Source organism: Lepus europaeus, chromosome 9, assembly GCF_033115175.1.
Source record: "Lepus europaeus isolate LE1 chromosome 9, mLepTim1.pri, whole genome shotgun sequence".
Taxonomy (NCBI): Eukaryota; Metazoa; Chordata; class Mammalia; order Lagomorpha; family Leporidae; genus Lepus; species Lepus europaeus.
In genome coordinates, this window is record NC_084835.1 from 95,224,897 (window position 1) to 95,248,374 (window position 23,478).

General features: G+C 54.3%; 1 protein-coding gene across 2 annotated transcripts in view; it reads right to left on the reverse strand.

Moving 5' to 3' along the window:
* The window catches only part of ST8SIA5 (ST8 alpha-N-acetyl-neuraminide alpha-2,8-sialyltransferase 5), a 69,204-nt gene extending 45,953 nt beyond the window's left edge, over positions 1 to 23,251 (reverse strand). The window contains exons 1-2 of one of the 2 annotated variants that reach the window (XM_062201613.1): positions 23,091 to 23,251; positions 2,225 to 2,332 (exon numbers count right to left, since the gene is read on the reverse strand). In XM_062201613.1, coding sequence (XP_062057597.1) covers positions 2,225 to 2,332; positions 23,091 to 23,221 — 239 coding nt within the window. In that variant the 5' untranslated portion in view covers positions 23,222 to 23,251. The remainder of the gene's footprint in view (positions 1 to 2,224; positions 2,333 to 23,090) is intronic. The other variant, XM_062201614.1, reaches the window with a different exon arrangement.
* Between the last annotated feature and the right edge of the window lie 227 nt (positions 23,252 to 23,478).

The window sequence follows — 23,478 nt, forward strand, 5'->3', positions numbered from 1 at the left end:
AAAGCACCTGGGAGGCAGCAGCTGATAGCCCCAGTGCTTGGGCCCCTGTCACCCACGTGGGAGACCTGGAAGGAGTTCCTGGCTCCTGGGTTCATCCTGACCCAGACCTGGCTGCTGAGGCCATTTGAGGAGTGAACTAGCAGGTCAAAGATTGCTCTTGCTCACTCGCTTGCTCACTCTCTCTGTTACTCTACTTTCCAAATAAATAAGTATATTTTTTAAAAAGTTATCTCAATCTACTCTTCAAAGCAGTTTCCCTAAGGATGCTTCTCGGACAACGCCTTGTAGACTGAGACTTGAAATGCTAACGCTGTAGACCAATGCATATCTTATAAGTCACGCGCTTTCCAGTCCAGCCCGGACTCCCCCTAGCCTGTGTCCAACGAGAAGACGTAACCACAGGCTTTACGAGCGCTCCCGGGCCTGGACTTCCCTTGCGGTCCTCTGGGAAGCTGCCCAGACTGATCGTCGGGGCTGGCTCCTTCTTGTGGTCTAGCGCGGCCATGTACGAATCACCGGCTTCCTTGCCACTCTGGATGCTCTGCTTAGATCTGGTATCTCCCGACTTCCTTTCTAAGCCCCTGTTAATAATACATGCTAACAGGTTGCACCACATTTCAACACACCACGCAGCTATAGATAGCAAAATACAGCACACGCTGAATTATTCAGTGGGTGAACTGCACCATGAGGAGCATCCTGTGTCCCAGACACGCAGGGCTGCTCGCTGGGATGATGTACACGGCACCCTCGTTAGCTGTTCCCCTGAGCCCTGCACTCTGCTGCCAGGAGCCATCCTACCCGCAGTAAGGAAGGCAGAGCTGCACACGCACCAAGGAACAGATCTGCAGTATGTGGTTCCGTCCCATTCCATTACCATTAGATACACACCTATTACGTCTATTATAGCCGTGTGTACTCTGGGGGTCTCCTAGAAACTGAGATCTGAAATCGGCATTGCCCGAGAAAGATCTAGAACGTGCACTCAGGACATTTATTCTGTGGCTACGGGAATTTTGTGGCCAAGCAGTGGCTCCCAGAAGGAAATCGGCTCAGCAGGCAATGACATGGGCTAAAGGGCACCTGAATTGCAAACTGAATGGACACAGGTCAGTGCTGTCTTGGACCCAGGTTGATCACAATAAACAGGAAAGGGGAGGCTGCAGGAGTCTGCCCAGGAAGACCAACACCTGCCGACTTGCCTGGACCGTCGGCCACACAGCAGAAGGGCCAGCACTGCAGGCTCAGCAGGAAAGGACCACCGTGGACCACTCTCTCCCTGGACACCCAGGGGCTGAGAGGGTGGCCGGGGCTATGCTGCACATACACGGAGAAACTATGTCCTCCATAAGGTGCCCTCTAGCCCCGGCTATGGCCAGTGGCCAGCCCATGCCCCCGTGGCTGTCTGTGGCCCTTTGCTTGCCTGGCTGCTGACACTGGAGCCACACCTGTACGTTTTCAAAGCACCAAACGGAACCACAGCATCAGGGGTCCCTGGGAACTCACATAGCTTCTCCCTGCAGGGTCAACTTAATCATTAGCTGGCAAAATCCGCAGCAAGGAAAACTTGAGCCTTTTCCCCAGAGAAACAGATCTGCATGTCACCCCATCCTCACACATGCGAAAATGAAGGAACTAAATACTCACAGGAGCCCCAAGCGGAGAGGGCGTCAGACCTTGTCCATCACAACTCCCCACCAGGCCCCCCTGCAACAAGTGTGTCCGCCCGGGACCTCCTGTTTGCAGTCACTCAGCCATCACCGCTGAACTCCCCTTCCTGAGGACACACCGCGCCCTGGGCTACTGACTCTCGGCACGAACCTCAACTCTCAGCCGCGTCTGCATGGCAGGGCTTATGTCCCAGCCAAGGGCAATGTCATCTGTGCCCAGGCAGTGGACTTCAGAGGGTAGGGAACCCACATCTGTCACCCACACCCTGGGGCCACCCCACACACACACCTGACAACCGATACACAAAATCCCCACAGTGCAGACGGACCTGTGGTCCCCACCCCACCATACCCAGCAGTGGAGGGGGCTGGTGATTCCCTACTTTGTCAGGACTGGACCCCACTCATCCTCCACGCCCATTCACCCCTCATGGTAAAGGAGACAGGTAGGTTCAGTGAGCTTTGTGCTGCTGGGGGAGCCCTGGGGTGAGCAACGTGGGAGGAGCTGAGGGACACCCTCCCCGGACCCTGGGACCCTCCGCCGGGGTCTGTACCTGGAGTTGGCGTCACTGCCGCTCGGCACTGCGTGGTCGTCGGTGACGTTAAAGAGCCCCGTCCAATTGGCCAGCTGGTCGCCACTCTGCCAGCCAGACTGGAGGCCTCTGTGCGGAAAACGAGGCAGTCGGTACTGAGGCATTCGTTGGGTTCAGTCTGCCCACCAGGGAGCCACGTTCTGTCACTGGTAACACTCTTAACGACGACCAGGCTGAGAACAACAATGACACAGCCCACAGCCCTCAGCCCGCAGCCTGCAGCCTGCAGCCTGCACGGGGTCTGCACGCCTCCTCTCCACCCCTCATCTTGGCCAGCAGGGCCGAGGGGCCCCGTGGTGCACACAGGGAGGCTGAGGTTTAGTGGGGTTGAAGCCGCACGTTCTTCTACCTCTTACGCGGTACCAGCCCTCAGTTCCCAGCTTAGACACTGAAACCAGACAGGTTCCAGTCGCCGGCGCTTGGCCGCCTCCGAGGCCACTCAAAGATTTGAATGCAATCAAGAGTTTCCCAGTGCAAAAGGAAACTGCTCCAGGGTTTAGGACAGTGGGACCCAACCAGCTCACTCTCCCCCACGCACCTGACTAAAATGACAGCAAAGGAATCAACACAGGGGCCAGCGCTGTGGCACAGCCAGTAAGGTTACCGCCTAAGGTGCCAGCATCCCATATGGGTGCTGGTTTGAGTCCCAGTTACTCCAGTTCCTGTCCAGCTCCCTGCTAGTGCACCTGGAAAAGCAGTGGAAGATGGCCCAAGTACTTGGGCCCCTGCACCCACGCTGGAAACCCAGATGAAGCTGGCTTCGGTCTGGCCCAGCACTGGCTACTGTGGCCATTTGGGGAGTGAACCAGTGCATAGAAAATCTCTTTCTCTCCCTACGCCTCTCCCTCTCACTGTAACTCTACCTTTCAAATAGATAAATAATAATAATAATAAATTGGAATCAACACAAACGTGGACGTGGAGAAGTGGGGAGAGAAGGAACTAGCAACAACCTTTTGGAAGACAAAAAACAGATGAGCTTAGGCCAGAAAAGAAAGCTGTGTCTGCCTACAAGAAGCAGATCTACTCCCAGTGCCCAGCTCAGCAAGGCTCAGGCCTGGAGGGCCAGGGACAGCAGAGGTAGGAGTGCAAGACGGTGCTGGAAGCAGAGGACGCTTTCCAGTCTGGGTAAGGAGCAGGTAGAGAACCCACCCCTGCCAACACACCAGATCCACCCTCCCCGGCCACAGCAGGCTGCTCGCCACACCTGCCCACTGCATAGACGTCAGCAGGTGTCTCCTGGGCAGTGCGTCCAGAGAGTCCTGCACAGACGTCAGGAGGTGTGCTCCCGGGCAGCGCGCCCAGAGAAGTCCTGCTCGGTTCTCGTCATACACAGACGCTGCACCGCAAGCAGCCACACCTGGCTGCAGAACACTGGGCCTGCCCACCTGCCCAACGAGTTCGGCCTGAGATGTGTTTCTCGGATCGGATCAGCTCCGGAGAAACTGCTGTGGCGGAATGGGTGGAAACCACCCACTCACCCTGGCACTGTGGACAGCTGGGCCTGGACAGTTCTCCATGGCAGGACTCTGTCCTGGCCACCGGAGGATGCTGGGTAACATCCCCTCCTCTGTGCCCATGAGCAACTCTGGAAACGGGCGTCTGGCCTCCCGGTTAAGACACCTGCTCCTATATCAGAGTGCCTGGGCTCCATTCGCAGCTTCAGCCCGATTCCAGCTTCCTGCTGACACAGGCAGACCTAGCAGGCAGCAGGTGACAACTCAGGGGATTGGGTGCCTGGAAGACCTGGACTGAGGTCTGGCTCTTGGCTTCAGCTGAACCCAGCCCCAGTCATTCCAGGCATTTAGACAGAAAACCAATGAACTCTCTCTCTCTTGCCTTCTGCCTTTCAAATAAATTTAAAAACAAACAAACAGAAACCCCTAAAATGTCTCCAGACTTCGGCAGCAAAATTGCCCTGGTGGAGAGCCACGGTCACACAACAATGCACAGAGTTTCCAAGGACGCAGCTAGCAGCTGGCTGGCCCCGAAAGATGAATGAGCCATTAAAAAATAATAATAAAAACATTTAACTTGAAAACCAGAGAATAAAACAACCAGAAAAACAGGGGAAAACAGACATGAAAAAGATGCTCAATAAAACATTTAATAAAAAAAAAAAAAACCCTAAGCTAAGGGAACGGGGCAGCAGGTGGTTTGGGGACAGGAAGTGGTCCCCAGCAGGGAGCAGCTACCCTCAGGTGACTGCCACTCTCCAGGCCTCGGTGCCTGTCTGTGGCGAGGCAACCACTTCAGATGTCCCCAGTGTCCTAGACAGAAAACATCACCATGGAGCTGAGCTGCTTCCTCTGATGCCCTGTGCCCCTTCCTGGGTGGGCAGCTCACCTCCCACCGGCCCGTGCACCCACCCCATTCTGCAGCCAGGCTCGGGCTGAGGAGTTAGTTCCCCTGGGGCCCTGCCAGCAGAGAGCTGTACACAAGAGGCACTCAATCCGTGCTTTGCTGAGCGCTGCTGTTTCCCTTCCCACCCTCTCTGGTCTGCAGACCCTATAGAGGAAGCAGCTAACCTCAGGACACTCAGGATGGAGCCCGGGGCCAAAGCAAACAACGGTGCAGCTCTTAGTCCATTCAGAAAAGAGCTGCCTTCTGGCTCTCTTCTCATTCAATAAGTTCTTCATTTATTCATTTCTTGAAGCGATCCAGTTTCACTTCAAAGACATCAGCAATATTTCTTGGAGAGAACTCGGGTTTGGTTTACTGGGAAGGAAGGCATCTAATGGGCACCTGCGAGCAGCCAGGCCCTTGTTCTGCGGGATCCCCATTCGGATCACAGCCTCCTGCAGGAACCACATTCTCTCCATTTAGAGATGACCGCACGTGTGGATTGCCTAAGGTCACGTGGCTAACAAGTGGCCAAGTCAAGATTTAAACCCAGGCCTGTCTGACTCTAACAGCTTTTACCAGGTTGTCTGTGAGCCAAGAAAACAATAATATTCCCACCTGGGATTTGGCCCATTAGCTGGGTCACTGGTATATTCAAATCGATTCCCAGCCCAAGAGCCTGCTAACAAACTCATAAGTCCCTTGAAAACAGGCTGGCCAGTAAGGCTTCCCACAGAACAACACACAGAGGGCCAGCTGGCACACTGTCCCTCTCCCACCCATGGAGAGACCCCGGGGTCCCCTCACCGGCCAGGCCCTCCCAGAGACTACTTAAGCAGCATTTATGACAAAACTTGAGCAGGAAATATGATGACATAGAAAGTAGCTCATGACACAGCAAGTGACAAAACTGGCTACCTAGGGAGATGTACAGCAGCAGGTCCATCTTCGTAAGGTTTTATGCCATACAGCTGGTGGTTGCTGGAGGTGGCATAAAAGCTTGTTGCCTTCTTTTGGTTTACCAATGTTTTTTGATTCAAAACCAATATATCGTACAAGGGTACTTCTAAAAGTCCATGGAAAATGGAATTAAAAGACAAGTTTATTCTGGTGGAAAAGAATTTGAAAACCGTGCGTAAGCTTTTCATAACACACATGGGTGGCAGGGATACAGACACTTGAGCCATCACCTGCTGCCTCTCAGGATGAGATTAGCAGGAAACAGAGCAGGGATGGGCAACCAGGCATTGCGATGAGGGATGCAGGCTTCCCAAGCAGCATCTTAGCCAGGCACTTACTACAGATCAAGGGCATGCGTTTCCGGGAAGCTGGCGAGAGGGCGGAAGTGGAGCAGAAGAAGCAGCCTACAGCGGCTTGGACCTTGACCAGTTGCCGCCCATGTCCTACAGCAGCTCATGCGCTGTGCAGCGCCCGGGGTTGAGCCAGGCCTGCAGTGAGAGCAGCGCTCAGACCTGAAGCACCTGGCCAAGGCCAAGGAGGAGGCACCGCCCACGGAGAAGCCGGAGGTGGTGAAGACGCCACCTGCAGGACGTGATCACCCTCCCCGAGACGTGGGCAGCGTGGTGGGCGTGCACCACAGCAAGACCTTCAACCAGGTGGAGATCAAGCCCGAGATGACCGGCCACCTCCTGGGTGAGTTCCCCATCACCTACCCCGGCCGGGCATCGACGCCACCGCTCCTCCGGCTGTGGTCCCCTCGAGCAGCCCTCCGGGGAAGGCGCCGGTCCCAGTGGGGAGGAACAGGGGGGATCACCGGCTTACCCAGGCTAAACTGGCGATTACTAACAGGATTTGGAGTAGCCACGGGAGCCTCCTGGATTCGATCAGCCTTGCAGAATCTGCACACCCTTGCCTATGAACGTGGAGTATCATCAAACTGACTTACTCAAGGCTGGGTTCAGTTACGAAGAGGCGCCAAGCCTAAGTTTATGGGGCCACCTGCTGCCCACACTTCCTCAAAAGTTGGGTGTCTGTTAAAATGAAAACACCTTCTGCCTGGAGCCTCTCATTATGAAATCTGGGACAAGTTCACTGGGGCTCAGCTTCTCAATGCGGTCATGGTGGCCGCTGTTGGCAACCCGGCCGAGCCAGGCCTGTTGTGCAACTTCCAACTGCGTAATTCCATCCCTGACCCATGGTAATGGCCTCTACAGCCATCTGAGGGCAGGGAAAGCTGCCCAGGCTGCCTAGAACCAACTCCCAGGGGAATCTCAGAGCGCGAGGCACAAGTGCATCTCAGAGCAGCAACTGAAAACCAGGTGGAGCTGTCCACTAGAGTGGGGCCACCTTCATTCACAAGATCCTCCAAGAATCGAGGTGTTATTAAAATACAGGACAGTGAATTAAATATATATTTAAAATATTCAAACTGTGATAGAATTAGATGCTATTTCAAGTCCTCTGGAAAGCCTGGAGGAAAGTAGATTATCCCCATGGGGCCAGTGCTGTGGCATAGCAAGTAAAGCCACCACCCGCAGTGCCAGCATCCCTTATGGGTGCCAGTTTGAGAACCGGCTGCTCCACTTCCGATCCAGCTCTCTGTTGTGGTCTGGGAAAGCAGTAGAAGATGGCCCAGGTCCTTGGGCCCCTGCACCCACATGGGAGACCCGGAAGAAGCTCCTGGCTCCTGGCTTCGGATTTGCACAGCTCCGGCTGTTGCATCCAGTTGGGGAGTAAACTAACAGATGGAAGACTTCTTTCTCTATCTCTCTCTGCCTCTCCTTCTCTCTGTGTGTAACTCTCTCAAATAAATAAATACATCTTTTTTTAAAAAAGTATCCCCATTTCAGAGTCTGAGAAGAAGAAATACATATATAGATTTATTTGAAAGGGTTACAGAGAAAGAGGGAGAGAGAGAGAGAGAGAGAAAGAGAGAGATCTCCTATCTGCCGGTTCACTCCCCAGATAGCTGCAGCTGCCATGGCTGGGCCAGGCTAACACCAGTGCTTTCTCTGGGTCTCCCCCATGGATGGCAGAGGCCCACGCACTTGAGCCATCTTCTACTGCTTTCCCAGGCTATTAGCAAGGAGCTGGATTGGAAGTGGAGCAGCCTGGACTGGAACAGGTGCCCACACAGGATGGGGGTGTCACAGGTGGTGGCTTTACCTGCTGTGCCACAAGCCGGCCCCAAGCCGCCCAGCTATGGTGAAGAGCAGAGGCAGTGGTCAAGCCAGAGTCGGATCCCAGAGCCTGCACATCTTCCTCCTGTCCTTGACTCTCTTCTCCCCGGACTCTCCAAACAAACAACAAACAAGGTTTCCATCACCCAGTACTTTAATATTATTAGAGCCGCTGCTGTCGCTGTGAATTATTCAGTGATGAAGTTTTTATACACAACAAACCCTGAGAGTATCGTAAAATGCAGACCTCCAAGATCCTTTCCCATGCAGCCTAAAGAGCCGGAGCCACAGGTCTCTATCCTGGAACGCGTGCACTGGAGGAGGCCAGCGGAGGTAGAGTGAGGTGCAGGGGTGTGTCCACAGCTCTAGTCACAGCAGCTGTGGGCACCTGCATGATCTACCCTTGCATCTGAGTGCCCACTCAGATGAGGCATCGCCAGGGAGGGTCCACCCCAGAAGAGCTGACCATGTGGGGCATAGGGCACTGGACACTGCGGACACCTGCGTTCTCTGAGGACCCCGTGTGCTGAGAGCTTAATTCTGCACGCACAGCACACAGCCCAGGTCACCAAAAGCTGGCCATGCACCTTAAGACAAAATGCAACCAGATCTCATGAGCTACAACTGCGGGCCCCTTGCTCCCGGTCATGGCCCCCCAACCTCTGGAGCGTGAGACGGAGGCCACAACCATGACTACAATTTTCAGAAGGCAACTGCTTCCCGGCTGGTCTCCTAGCCTTCACACCTTCCCTGCCCAGGCAGCCCCAACACTGCCACTAGCACCCTCCCTCTGTTCCAGCACCTTCTGAGAATCCCCATGACCCAAGGGACAAGATTCCGAACGCTCAACTCCCAGGTCTCCAGCAGCCGCCCTGCAGCTCTGTGCGCACCTCAGCTCTGTTCCCACACTCCTCCCCGCCCAGCCACCCTCACACCACCTCCAAGCCAAGGAATGCACCACCTCTCCCTGCAACCCTCCCTGACCACTCTCATGCCACCCCATGCCCTGCTGCCCGGGAACCAAGGCCCCCCTGCAGCCTCCCTCCTGCCCTGATTCCGGGGTCCCCTCTAGAACTCCAGGATCCTCAATTCCACCCTCGCCTAAAGTCTCTCTTGTGGAAAGCTGAGGTGTGCCCCACACAGGGAAAGAGCAACTGAGGGAGGGGGAGTCCCAGCTGGGCGCTGTGGCCACGCAGGTGTTCCCAAACCCCCACCCAAGAGACCAAGTCTACACAGGGTAGCCCCAGCAGTGTCACTAAGGGGTACCAGGAGGCGGGGGTGGGCAAGACTTCAGGGGGTGAGGGGCCAGCCCCCCTCCCTAAAATGTCTTACTCAGCAGCCTGCTACTCAGACCTCCAAAAGGACGGCTCCATCCACGGACACTTCCCCAGGGCCTTCCTCAGTGCCAGGAACCATTGCGGCTGCCCTCAAGGACTTGAGCACCTGTATCCGGGCTGTGCCCTGGGGACGTTCCGGGTGGGGCAACAGAGCAGGAAGAGGTGGGAGCTGGAGGAGGCCAGGCCAGGGCTCTGCCAGGTACCGAGTGAGCACTGTGGTAGGATTTCAGGCAGCAGCCCTGGCTGACGCCTAACAGCGTTCCCGGTGCCTCTCGGTCACTCACACAACCGCAATGCCGTGTTTCTGTACCGCTGGTCTGCAGGTGGCCGCTTTCTCAGAGCTGCCTCCAGAGAGTCCTAGACAGGGGGACCCCCGGATCACACCCCACCGTTCACGGGCAGTAGGACTCCTGACACTTAACCACAATTGGCCTCAGTTTCGCCACCTGTCAGTGGGGAGGAACAACCCCAACCTAAGGAGATAAACAGCCCACAAAAGCAGACCCACAAACGCTGCCAAGCACAAACGAACTTCTAGCGGTACAGAAGTCACATGCACTTAGCTCAATGTCTGCTTCCAGACACAACAGGGTGGCTGATGGACAGGGCGAGGAGGTCTCCCTGTGCACGGGTCACCCCATGGTGCCCTGGGGTACAAGCGGCCGGCACCTTCTCAGAAAATCAACGAAGCACGCTTTGGTTATCAAAGATACCAGCTGGCATAAATTATTCCTGGACTCTCTCATGTAAGGGAAAAATACATGCAAAAGCCTTCCACCCCCTCCTTTTTCTTACAAGCATGACTTTCGGACGCTTGGAGGTACTTTGGAAGTACTCCCACTTCCCTTTGAAATATAAAGACGAATCTCTCATAAAACCAGACAGGCCCTCTTGTCCACTGTCCCAGCCTGAGAAATCTTTCTGCAAGGCCCGGCAGCCTCTACCTGAAACAAGAAACTCAAGACAGCACCCCAGCTCCTCGTGTCTGGGGGTGCCCAGCTCCTGGGTGCCAAAGCCACATCTCACAGACGCGGGGCTGGCTTCTCCTCTGGTTACAGCGGGTCAGCTCGCAGAGACGGACACCCCAGCGACCAGGCCGGGTGTGGACAGTGCCTGGACAACAAGTGGCACTGCCAGCTGCTGGAGGGCCGGCTGTTGGTCTGCAGGTAGAGACAATGGCTGTGCCCGCGCGGCTGTCCTAGGACTGAGAGTTCTCTCCGACTTCACCATCTCCTACTGAGGAGCGCCACATGCTAACTTCACGCTTCCTCCATAATCAAAACAGCTGCTTGCTTTTTTTTTTTTTTTTTAAGATTGTATGTATTTATTTGAGAGGTAGAGTTACAGACAGCGAGAGGGAGAGACAGAAAGGTCTTCCTTCCGTTGGTTCACTTCCCAGATGGTTGCATCGGCCAGAGCTGTGCCGATCTGAAGCCAGGAGCCAGGTGCTTCTCCTGGTCTCCCATGCGGGTGCAGGGGCCCAAGCACTTGGGCCATCTTCCACTGCCTTCCCAGGCCATAGCAGAGAGCTGGACTGGAAAAGGAGCAGCTGAGACTAGAACTGGTGCCCATACAGGATGCCAGCACCGTGGCAGAGGATTAACCTAGTGCGTCACGGTGCCGACCTTGCTTAAGACACGTGCATCCCACATCGCAATGCATGGCTGACTTCCTGGCCCCTCTGCTTCTGATCCGGCTACTGCAGACCCTGGAAGGCAGTGGGTGATGGCTCAGGTATCCCTGACACCCACGTGGGAGACCCAGATGAAGTTCTAGGCTCCTTGCTTTGGCCTGGTCTGGCCCTGGTTAGCTCCTGAAAAACCCAGGGGGAAGGGAAACGGGGAAATGACAGGCCTGCAGTGAGGGGGGGTGGGCTGCCTCTGCCGGAGGGAGCCCCACAACCTCCAGAGAGGACTGCTGGGGAGAGAGGCAGACAGCAGAGCGGATGGGGGTCTGCAGGCAGCAGAGGGGGTGACTCCCGGAGACCCCCCCACCCTCCCTCTGTGTCATGGAGCAGGCAGGTGCCCTGAGCGCTGAGGCCATCTTGGTTCTGCAAGAGCTTAGAGGGACGAGGGCGGGAAAGGAGAGGATACACCCGGGGGCCACTGAGCAGCCATGGAGGGAGCCAGAGAGGAAAGCAAGCAAGCTCCAGGCAGAGCTCCAACCTGGCTACTGCCATGGGTTGGGCGGCTGCCCCACAGCCAACCTCCAAATGTCCCTGTCCCCTGCCTAGCAGCTGCCCCCCCCCCACCTCCCTGCTCAACTCCCACCACTTACCTCCTGCCAGAGCCCCACAGGGGGCCGCCTAGGCCATCCAACAATGTCACCTCCTTTCCAAGTTCTCTTTGTCATGTATTTAATTACATTTCATCTCGTGCAGAGCTGCCTAGAGATGGGGGTTCAGGAGTGGGAGGGGAGGGCAGCACGCACCAGCCTTCTGGCTCTCCTCTGCACTCAGGCCCCAAACAGCATGGAAGCCAACGCACAATGCAGGCCCCTCCGCTGTGGGTGTGGGTGCAGCGGGGGGGTGGGGGGGTGGGTCTACTCCTGCATTCAACATTAACCACTCTGTGTCAAACGTGCCACAAGTACTGTTTTCTCCATCTTCTTACATGCCCGGATTCTGAGTGTGTGTATGTGTTCACATGCGTGTGCATGAGTGTGGAGGCCTCCAGGCTTAGTACCTATTCTCCCCGAAACCTATGGAACCCAGTTCAGCTGAACTTCTCCAACCACTTCACTCTCCCCAGGGCCTTTGCTTGGGCTGGTCCCTCTGTTGTGGGTTGAACTGTGACCCCTATTTATACGTTGAAAGACCCTGCCTCCCACTACCTGTGAACTTGACCTCTTTTGGAAGTAGGGTTGTTGTAGATGCAGCTGAGATGAGACCATCCTGGAGTCAGGACGGTGCCTAATCCAACAGGACCAGTGTCCTTTAGAGAGGGACACATGGCCACGGGGACACGCACCAAGGGAGACTGCCACGTGACAGTGAGGGCAGACACAGATGCGGGGTTTGCAAATGGTTCATGGAAAACGTGTGCCAAGAAAAAATGATGCATGGATTTAAAAATATTTTTACACCAAAATCAATGTCTCTTTTAACGTCATTTTCTAGGAACGTTTTGAAGTGGTCTGGTTGCAGTGGTGACCCATGGGTCAGTGACCCTGAGCCGCTGGCCGGACGGTGTGCCCCTGCTGCGGGCACAGGCAGCACGCTCTGGCTGCTCTCAGGACTCAGGGAGCGCAGGTGCACACTATTCCTTGCGGGGCCCCTGACCCCTCCTGGCTGACCTGCTTGTCTCCCTCCCCCCAGAGCTCAGGGACCCTGCAGAGCCCAGCCCACACCACTGCCCTAAAGCTCCAGCCCCTGGAGGCCACATCATCATCGTGGGAAGAGATCAGCCACCTTGCTCACCACTCATGCGGCACAGAATGAAATGAGACCAAAAGGCCCACACTCAGCCTCACGGAGCACCAGGCTTAGGAAGTGAAATCTAGAACCTTCCACAGCTTCTATAACCTGTTCTTCTAGCCTCAGTAGCTCCACCTGCTACCTCCTTGCCCCTGCCAACTCCTCCTAAAACCAGGTTCTGAATCCTGGTTTCCCAAAGCCTGGCACTCTCACCCCGAGGCTGCCCGACGCCCCTGAAACCTACACAGGTTACTGTTTAGGCCACACAGCTGCGAGCTCACCTGTATGCAGCCTCACTTACTGTTTCACACTTGTCTCTAAGCTCTGTCAGTTCCTTGGTGACATCCCCACCCCCCACCCCAGGACAAAACTGACTTTTATTTATTTATTTATTTATTTGACAGGCAGAGTGGATAGTGAGAAAGAGAGAGACAGAGAGAAAGGTCTTCCTTTTTGCCGTCGGTTCACCCTCCAGTGGCCGCAGCGGCCAGCGCATCTCGCTGATCCGAAGCCAGGAGCCAGGTGCTTCTCCTGGTCTCCCATGCGGGTGCAGGGCCCAAGCACTTGGGCCATCCTCCACTGCCTTCCCGGGCCATAGCAGAGAGCTGGCCTGGAAGAGGGGCCACCGGGATAGAATCCGGCGCCCCGCCGGCGCTGCAAGGCAGAGGATTAGCCTGTTAAGCTATGGCGCCGGCCTGACAAAGCTGACTTTTAACAAAAGTTTGTTGATTATTAGGAAAAAGTGTTAGGATTCCCTTCTGTACTCATCCATTTGCTCAACAGTTAAAGTCAGGCCTGGACTTGCTCCTGAGACATCAGAGAAATCACATCCCTCCCCAGGGTCTCACAAGCTGGTACTTCATTCAAGTCACTTTCTGTGTGTTACATGAGGAAGACTGTACCCATGAGCGTGCTACAGAAAATTCACTAGGGGCCGGCGCTGAGGCATCGCGGGTAAAACCACCGCCTGCAGTGCCAGCATCCCATATGGGCGCTGGTTCGAGTCCGGCTGTTCCACTTCCGATCCAGCTCTCTGCTATGGCCTGGGAAAGCAGTAAAGATGGCCCAAAATCCTTGGGCTCTTGCACCTGCCTGGAAGACCTGGAAGAAGCTCCTGGCTCCTGGCTTCAGATTGGCTCAGCTCTGGCCGTTGTGGCTATTTGGGGAGTAAACCAGCAGATGGAAGACCTCTCTCTCTGTCCCTCCCTCTCACTGTCTGTAACTCTGCCTCTCAAATAAAAATAAAACCAAAAAAAAAAAAAAAAGATAAGTTAAAAAAATTTTTTGGATATTTGAAAATATTTCCAAATTTATTGGTAAAGAAATAAATCGTTCTAAAAATTAGAAAATAGGGGCCGGCACTGTGGTGCAGCGGGTTAAGCCATCACCTGCAGCACTGGCATCCCATATGGGCACAGGTTCAAGTCCTGGCTGCTCCACTTCCAATTCAGCTCCCTGCTAACGTTCCTGGGAAAGCAGTGGAAGATGGCCCAAGTGCTTGAGGCCTGTACCCATGTAGGAGACCTGGAGAAAGCTCCTGGCTCCTGGCTTCAGCACGGCCCAGCCCTGGCTGTTGCAGCCATTTAGGGAGTGAATCAGCAGCTGCAAGACCTCTCTCTGTCTCTCTCTCCCTCTCTCTCTTGCTCTATAACTTTGCCTTTCAAATAAATAAAAATAAATCTTTAAAAAAATAAAACAGAAAATACTTGGAAGTAAAGAAAATACCTGTGGTAGTTACCAGCTAAATGACCTTGAACAGATACTTGACTTACTGTGCCTCAGTTTACCATCTAGGAAATGAGTGCAGCAACACCGCCTATCACTTTGCTTGTAAGAACTCACATGTTAATACATGATGAAGTTGGGCCCGAACCAGGCACGCAGCAGATGCAACACAGTTATGAGTCACTATCATCCTCATATAGCATTAAAGAAGTATTTAGAGGAAATGTTAAAACATTAGAAGTCTACATCAGAGCATAAGAAAGATGGAAAATTAAAGAGATAAACATTTAACTGAGGAAGTCAGCAAAAGAATGGCAAGAATAGAACCAAAGCATAAAAATTCATGTAATAAAAAACAAATATCCAAGAGAAAATCAGCAAAATGAAAATCTGATCATTTAACAAAGATCGTTTTAAAAGCAGAAAAAAAAAAAGTTAAACGATGTTACAAATGACAAAGGGTCAAAAACTGTAGATGGAACGGAAATGTAACTGAGAATATAAGTTCTGTGCCAGTTAACTTGACATTCAAACATTTCTATAAAATATAAACATAACTTTCAAAATTAATTGAAAGGCCGGCTCCGCGGCTCAATACGCTAATCCTCCGCCTGTGGCACCGGCACACCGGGTTCTAGTCCCTCTTGGGGCGCCAGATTCTGTCACGGTTGCTCCTCTTCCAGGCCAGCTCTCTGCTATGCCCCGGGAGTGCAGTGGAGGATGGCCCAAGTCCTTGGGTCCTGCACCCACATGGGAGACCAGGAGAAGCACCTGGCTCCTGGCTTCGGATCAGCGTGGTGCGCCGGCCGCAGCGCACTGGCCGCAGTGGCCATTGGAGGGTGAACCAACGGAAAAAGGAAGACCTTTCTCTCGGTCTCTCTCTCTCACTGTCCACTCTGCCTGTCAAAAAAAAAAAAAATTTAATTGAAGAAACAGAAAAGCTAGGGGCCAGCGCTGTACGTAGTGGGCTAAGCCTCAGCCTGCAGTGCCGGCATCCCATATGGGCGCTGTTCAAGTCCCAGCTGCTCCACTTCCCATCCAGCTCTCTGTTAACTCCTAAGAAAGCAGTAGAAGCTGGCCCAAGTCCTCGGGCCCCTGCACCCATGTGGGAGACCCCAAAGAAGCTCCTGGCTTTGGATCAGCTCAGCTCCAGCTGTTGAAGCCTTTCTTCCTTCCTTCCTTCCTTCCTTCCTTCCTTCCTTCCTTTCTTTCTTTCTTTCTTTCTTTAAGATTTATTTATTTATTTATTTGAAAGTCAGAGTTACACTGAGAAAGGAGAGGCAGAGAGAGAGAGGGAGGTCTTCCATCCACTGGTTCACTCCCCAATTGGCTGTTGCAATAGCCGGAGCTGTGCCGATCCAAAGCCAGGAGCTTCTTTGGGGTCTCCCACTTGGGTGCAGGGGCCCGAGGACTTGGGCCAGCTGCCACTGCTTTCTTAGGAGTTAACAGAGAGCTGGATGGGAAGTGAAGCAGCTGGGACTCAAAATGGTGCCCATATGGGATGCTGGGACTGTAGGTGGCGGCTTTACCTGCTATGCCACAGTACTAGCTCCCAGACTGGTTTTCAAACCAAAGACAGCATGGTAAAAGAAAATTACATACCAGCATTACTCAAGAACATGAAATACGACATCCTAAACACAAGTAAGAGCATAACCTCATATTATATGAGACAAATAACATACCACCAGCAAGCTGGATTTATCTCTAAGGTTTACATTGAACATTTACTAAGATAGTTAAAGCACATCATAAGACTGAAGGAGAAAAACTACACATCAAGTATGGAACAAGATTGATATCCAAACACAAGTGAAAACAAACCTTTCAGCACAGTCTACAAACATGTGGAACCTTCTTTATCTATTACAGGAAAAAAATCAAAACAAAACAAAAATGTGGCCACCTAACACAACGGGAACATGTCTTCAGCGTCCCCATTACAACCAGGATTAACCACAGCATATGCAAAAATGAACTCAAAATGACTCAAAGGCTTCAGTGTAGGATCCGAAACTTTTAAACTCTTGGAAGGAAACGCAGGCAACACTGTCCTGATTTTGGATTAGCCAGTGATTTCTTAGGTAGGACACTGAAAGCCCAAGCAACATCGCCAAACAGGACTTCAGCCAGTGTAGAACTTTGTGGCTCAAGGACACAGGCAAGAAAGCCAAAGGACACCCCACAATGAGAAACGGTTTTCAATACATGGCACTAACATCTGACAATCAATAGAGAGCTCTGACAACTCAGTAATAAAGACAGACAGTCCCAATTAAAAACGGGCAAAGGATCTGAAGAAATGCTCCTCTCAAGAAGACAGACATGTGACCAAGAAGATGCTGCACACATGAGTCACCAGGGAAATGCAAAATAAAAACCCCAGCAAGACACTACCTCCAAGCCTCCAGGATGGCTGGGATCAAAAAGACAGACAGCGGGCATTGTGGCACAGCAGGTTACACCTCTGCTTGGGACGCCCACACGCTACAGCATGAGCCTATAGGACCAGCTCCTCCACTTCCAATCCAGTTTCTTGCTAATGCATCCTGGGATATAGCAGATGGTGGTTCAAATGCTTGAGCCCCATCCACCCATGTGGAGACCCAGCTGGAGTTCCTGGCTCCAGGCTTTGGCCTGGCTCAGGCCCAGCTGGTGTAGCCATCTGGGACATGAACCAGTGGATGGAAGATTGTGTGTGTGTATGTGTGTGTGTGTGTGTGAGAGAGAGAGAGAGAGATAGAGAGATAGAGAGAGACTCTCTGACTTTGAAATAAAAAAATAAATGGTTTTTGTTTTTAAAGACAGAAGAAAACAAAACAGACTCCTTGAACACTGCCGGAGAGAATGTGCAATGATGCAGGCACTTTGGAAAGCATCTGAATTCCTCACAGGGTAACCATGGCTAGCGTGTGAACTAGCAACTCCGCTCGCAGCCATAGACACAGGAGAAATGAAAACACCCGTCCACACAGCAACCCTCACGGGAGCACCAGGCATCACAGCTAGAAAGTGCACACAACCCGGCTGCCCAATAGTCGAAGAACAGGTCAACACAATGTGGCGGAGCCACACGAGGCATCACTCTGCAGGGATACAAGAGAGTACTGATGCGTGCTACACTGCGGATGAACTTGGCAGCACTGTGCCGAGACAGGAGGCCAACCACACAGGACCACATTCCCTCCACTTACAGGGAATGTCCCGAGTAGGCCAAGCTGCAGAGACAGAAAAGAGAGAAGTGCATGTGTTCATTCCCAGGGCTGGGAGGGGGTGGGGAAACTGGAGGGTGCAGGGTTTCTCCTCCAGGGTAATGCAAATGCTCGAAGCCCGGTCATGGTGATGGCTCCCAACTGTGTGACTGGACCCAGTGGGCTGGAAAATAAAATTAGAGGGGCTGCTCCCAGATACTTTCTGCTTTTTTTATTGTGGGTAAAATAACATAACAAAAATTTCCATCTGAATGAGCTTTAAAAAGATGTATGTATGTATGAATTTAAAAGGCAGATTGACAAAGAGAGGGACAGGCAGAGAATGTCAGGGACAGAGACAAGAGAGAGAGAGATTTTTTATCCACTGGTTCATTCCCCAAATGCCTGCAACAGCCAGGGCTGGGCCAGGCCGAAGTCAGGAACCAGGGATTCCATTTGGGTCTCCCACGTGGGTGGCAGGAGCCTAAGCACTTGGGCCATCATCTAATGCTTTCCAATTGCATTAACAGGAGCTGAGGCTCCAACCAGGCAATCCAATAAGGGATACGGGTGTCCCAAGTGACAGTTTGACCCGCTGAGCCACAACGCTCACTCCCATTTTAACCATTTTTAGGTACACAATTCGGTGGCATTAAGTACACCCACACTGTTATCCTACCACCACCACCTGCTCCTCTGGAATGTGTTCACCTTCCCCAACACAAACTCTACCCATTAACCGATCATCCTCCCCTGACCCTGGAAACTCCCAGTGTGGGTCCCTAACATTTAGTGGAAGCCAACAGTATTTGTCCTTTCGTGCTTGTCTTATTTATTATCAGGGTATGTTAAAGACTCATCCACAGTGTAGCACGTGTCAGATTTGCCTTCCTTCCTAAGGCTGGACAACATCCCAGTGTATTTTTTTTAAATGAAGCAGAATAATTTGTAATGCAATAAGACAGAAGACACTGGAGCACATTTTTCATAACAAAGCCAAGTGCCATTTCACAAAAGGTTTCATTTGGGTGTACACGTGACTGTGCTCCAGGTCACAGTAACGGATCACTCACTGTGTACCACACTCATAAAAGCCTGCACAACACTGAGCCTGATGGTAGTGCCTCAAGTCCACACTGCTGGCCTGGCTCTTCTCCATTCCCAGTGTCAGATCTCGCTTCCAAAGAGCTGTTTGAGGATTGCCATCATGGCACAGCTGGTTAAGCCACCACCTACCACACCAGAATCTCATGTGGGCACCAGTTCAAGTCCCAGTTGCTTTACTTCCAATCCAGCTTCCTGTTAATGCACCTGGGAAAGCAACAGAAGATGGCCCGAGCACTTGGGCCCCCTGCCACCGACATGTGAGACCTGGATGGAGACCCAGGCTCCTGGCTTTGGCTTGGCCCAGCCCTGGCCACTGCAGCCATGTGGGGAGTGAACCAGCAAACGGAAGCTCTTGTTCGTGTTCTCTCTCTCTCTCTGTCACTCTGCCTTTCAAAGTACATAAATAAATCTTCTATTAAAAAGGAGAGAGAGAGAGCAAGCGAGCGAGCTGTGGGACAGGTCCCCATGGACCGCCTCCCACACTAGACTTGCTACCCTCTTCCCTCCAGGTGCACACCTTCTGCCTTCTCTCTGCTCCTCGCCTTGCTCTGAGCCTGCCTGTACCCACCCCAGCCCCTAGCTGGGCAGCAGCAGCACTTGAGTTGTGCTCAGCTCTTCCCTGCACCTTTCACTCTTGGCTCAAGCTGGACTGCATCCCCTTCCACCAGCATCCGGGGATCATGTCTCCCTTGAGACCCCTTTCAAATGCCTCCATGTACCCTGAAGCACACTGATTTGCTCTGTCCCCCACCCCTCCCCCCAGCAGCCCTTGGTCCATTGCTCTGGGCATGCTAGGAATGAGAGTTGGGGCTTTCAGTCCTCCAAGAGCACTCCAAGCCGCTGGGTCATGTCTGCCTTGCACACCATTGCAACCTCAGCTCTGGGCTCAGCAAGTAGGAAATCCTCACCAAGTATTTGTTCAATCAAGAACAGACCAGGGACGCCAAGAACTTCCAGATCAAACTTGGAAGCCTGGTTTCTTGCTTTTTCCTCCTCTAATGCACACAGAGCTTGCTTTCTCCACCGGAGACACCCAGCCCTCCACGCCGTCCGCACCACCCAGCCTTCTCCCCTCCTGTCCAGGGGAGGTGTTTGCAACATGGGTCTCAGAGCTCTGATGCTCCTGCTGCATGGACCCTCCTGGAGCACCGGGAGAGGTACAGGGGCCAAAGAAATAAATGCGCAGGGTACAGTCTGTCCCCCAGTTCTCTCTAGATGAGCGAGCCTGCCATCTTTGTATCCAGGATCTTTGTAAGTTGGCATCATACCAGCTCAGCACAAACAGACGCCAGCCTCCAGGGATTCCCCAGCTCCAAAGCAGATCTGTCCCTTGCGACATTCTCCTCACTTAAAAAAAAAAAAAATCTATGTGTTTGAAAAGCAAAATGACAGAGAGAGAGAACAAGACAACGGAGGAGGGTATCTTCCATCCACTGCTCCCCCAAATGGCCACATCAGCCAGGTGTGGACCAGGAAGAAGCCAGAAGCCTAGAACTGCATCTGGTCTCCCACGTGAGTGGCAGCAGCCCAAGCATCTTCCACTGCTTTCCCAGGAGCATTCGCAGGAAGCTGGATTGGAAGCAAAGCCTGGGCCTGGAAAGGGTGCTGTGGTGTAGGGTGGTGTAGGACGGCAGGGAACCCAGTGCACCACACCGGGCGCACCTCCTCCCTTCTCACCTCCCAGCCTCTCCTGCTCTTTAACCCTTTCTGTGCAAGGTCCGACTTCATTCCTGGCGGTTTTTATCATGTCGCCATCCTAGTCGAGAATGAGCCAAATTCAAAGTGTCCTCAATCTTCAGAGCATTTTGCTGAAGCTGCTCACCCACTTACCTCTGCCCCCTTCCCCACACTGCCCCCCATCCCACTGGATCCACCTCTTCATTGGGTCTTTCTCAGTCCCTCTCCCTGTAGACACACAGACACACACACACACACACACACACATGCCCACCCTGCACCTTTCACCACTGGTTCATCATCTACCATGTACTGAGATCTTGTTACAGCCCAGACACCAGCTGAATCCCTGCCTCATGGAGTTTTCCCCTAGGGCTGGGCTTCTCACCCTCAGCCCTGCTGATATCTGGGGCCAGATGATTCTCCATGGCTGGAGGCACACGAGGTGCTGTGGGTCTTCTGGCATCTCTGGCCTCTCCCCACCGGCCGGCAGAAGTGCCTTCTGTCCCCCCACCCCCACCTCTGCATCTCAGCACATCGCCTGGGGCCAAGGTGCCCTCCCCTGAGAACGCTGGTCTGGAGCAGTTAGGGAGAGCAGAGGGATGCTAAAAAGCCAGGTTCCAGATCCCACCCCACAGAGTCTGAGCCAGGGACCCAGGAACATGCATTCCCACAGCCCTCTGGGCCCTTCTAAGGCAGGCAGCCCCGGGACCTCTGTTTGAGGAACCCTGGACAATGGGCATATCTAGACAGGTGGCAGATCAACAGTTATGCCAGGTCAGTTCATCACAAGCACGATCCGTGTAGGAACAAGACACATGAGCAGGTGTTTTGGGTGGAAGTGCTGTGGCAGCCACAACCCAGTCCGGGATCAGGGCAGCCCCCCTGACGGAGACCCTAGTGATAAAGCCAAGTGCAGCAGCACAAGCAAGTCTGGGGGAGATGAGAGGGGGCGGTGCCCCACGTACCTCTGCCTTTTCTCCCACACTCTATTTCTGGATGTGCACATCCCCTCCTCTATCCAAAACTTACCCTTTCTTTCAAGTCTGCCTCCTCCAGGCAGTCTTCCCTAACTATTCTAGCCCATAAGTGCCTATCTTCTCAGACAATTTAACACTTGCTCCCTCTCTCCTCAAGTAGACTTCGAGCCCCCTGAGCCTTGAACTGCATCATCTCCTTTACCCCAAGGCACCCTTCCAGGATGGGGCACACATAAGCTTTGCACCGGTCCAGGATGGGCACACGCTGGCCTCATCAGAATAATCCGAGTCCCCAGAGTGAGGCTGGAAAGGTGGCATCTGTGGGAGTTAGGGGGTCCAGGTCTCTGTGTGAGAACAGGAGGCAACAGGTACACCTGCTGAACTCCAGGCAGCTGGCCCAGCCTCCAAGAGCAGGCCCATCCTGCCAGAGCAAGCAGGTGGTAGCTGGGCTGGCACCTGCCATGGGCACAGACACTGAGCTCCTGTTGACAAGGCAGAAGAACTCCCAGCAGCCCCCAGCAACTCTAGGGAGGCTCCAGCAGGGGGCAGGAACCCAGCACAGCTCTGCTGAGGAGTAAGTGCCAAAACAGCATTAGGCAAAGGGCCTACAGGCCCGCAGGCAGCAGGCCGGTTCGGGGACTCAGCTGTCCTTGCACAGGATCATCTCCGAGTGGCAGGAACCAAAAGAAGAGGCAGGCCCAACCAGATCCAACGAGTCAGGAAGCTCTGAAAATGTCCTTTGAGGCCACCAAGTGCCATACACGAGCTGTCCTCCATTAGGGAAGAGGCTCTCTGTGAAAGGTCTGTGCCAGGGACCGCGGGAGACAAGTGTGGGGCACAGCTCTGGGGGCAGTCACAGCCAAGGCAGGCACGCTCAATGCTGGGAGAGAAGCAGGTGCAGTCCTCCGCCTCCTACCCTCCTGGGCAGCCCAGATTAAGAGCACGCCTGACCCATTTCGAACCCCAAGGGCACAGAAGGAACACCTGCTGATCATTTGGAAGCTCAGAGGAGAGGAGATGCTTGCGGAGCAGGAGAGGCATATTTGTTCCCTATCAGAAGGGGAAAGAGACAGCAAGAGGGACACGCCGCAGAGAAAAAACGCTCCAGTAGAAACGGGGGGGGGGGGGGGGGGAGGGTGTCTATTTCCCCGCATCTCTGATACGCGAGAGCCCTGCAGTCCCCAGACCAGGCAGAGTAACCGGAGCGTCTCCCCGGAAGCCGGCAGAGCACACAGAAGGCAGCGGCGGGCGCCTAGCGCATCTTCTGCCCGCGGGGACGGAGCCCGTGAGCGCGTTTCTCAGCGAGCCTTCTGCGGCTTTCTCCTCCCCGGACTCGCCCGTGGCCGGGGGCAGAGGACCGCTTTGCCCGTTTGCGCCAAGGATGAGTACCGTCTGTTTCGGAAGGGGCCAGGGTGCACGTTTCACAGGCTCAGTGGCCACGGGATTGTGAGGATCCCCTGTCCCTGCCGCACGGCCACGGCCGGCCACCCCACCACCACCTAATCCGACTCGGGGGAGGGGGTGCGTCCCCCCGCCCCCCAAGAGTCCCTCCAAAAATGGAAGGTTCAATCAACAGACTGAAAAACAGCATCTCTGATCTGTTTTGAGCTCTCCGCGCCCCTGCTCCCACCCCATGGCCGTGAGCTCGAGACGGTGTGGGAGGCTCGGCTGCGACCCTCAGGACGGCTCCGGGCACTTGGGTGGACCTGGAGTCAGTCCGGCCACGCGTTATGCCAACCCGCCCCCAGCCCGTTTTTCACCGCAGAACTAAGTTGCCGGGGCCGCCGGCTGGCGCCGAACTCGCGCAGTGCTCTGGCCGGGAGGGCGGAGACGCGTTCCGCGGCGCCGGGGCCTGCGCGCGGACCCCACGGCCGCTCCCGAGGGCGCGGCGCCGCCCCGCCGACTTTCTCACCTCTTGATGTAGTTCCTGCCGTACAGGATCTGCTGCAGCAAGGTCACCAAAGCGAAGGCGCAGATGAAAATGAAGAGCAAAGTTCGGTTCCCCAACAAGTCCCGGTTAGCCGAGGGGTCTGCGTAGCGCATCCTGGCGGCCGGGTGCCGCAGGCGCGGGGTGCGGGGCGGCCCGGCGATCGCGCGCGGGGCTCCGGGCCCCCGGGGGCCGCGCGGCGGGCCCGGCACCTCTCGGCGCGGTCAGGCGGGCGGAGGACTTGGCGGGGCAAAGTTTCCGGCTGGCGCGGCTGCAGCTCGGGGGGCATCCGGACGCGGCTGGCCCCTGGGCGGCGAGCAGGACAGATCCGGCCGCAGGGAGCGCGGCCGCGGCCCGGGGCCTTCTCCTCCGA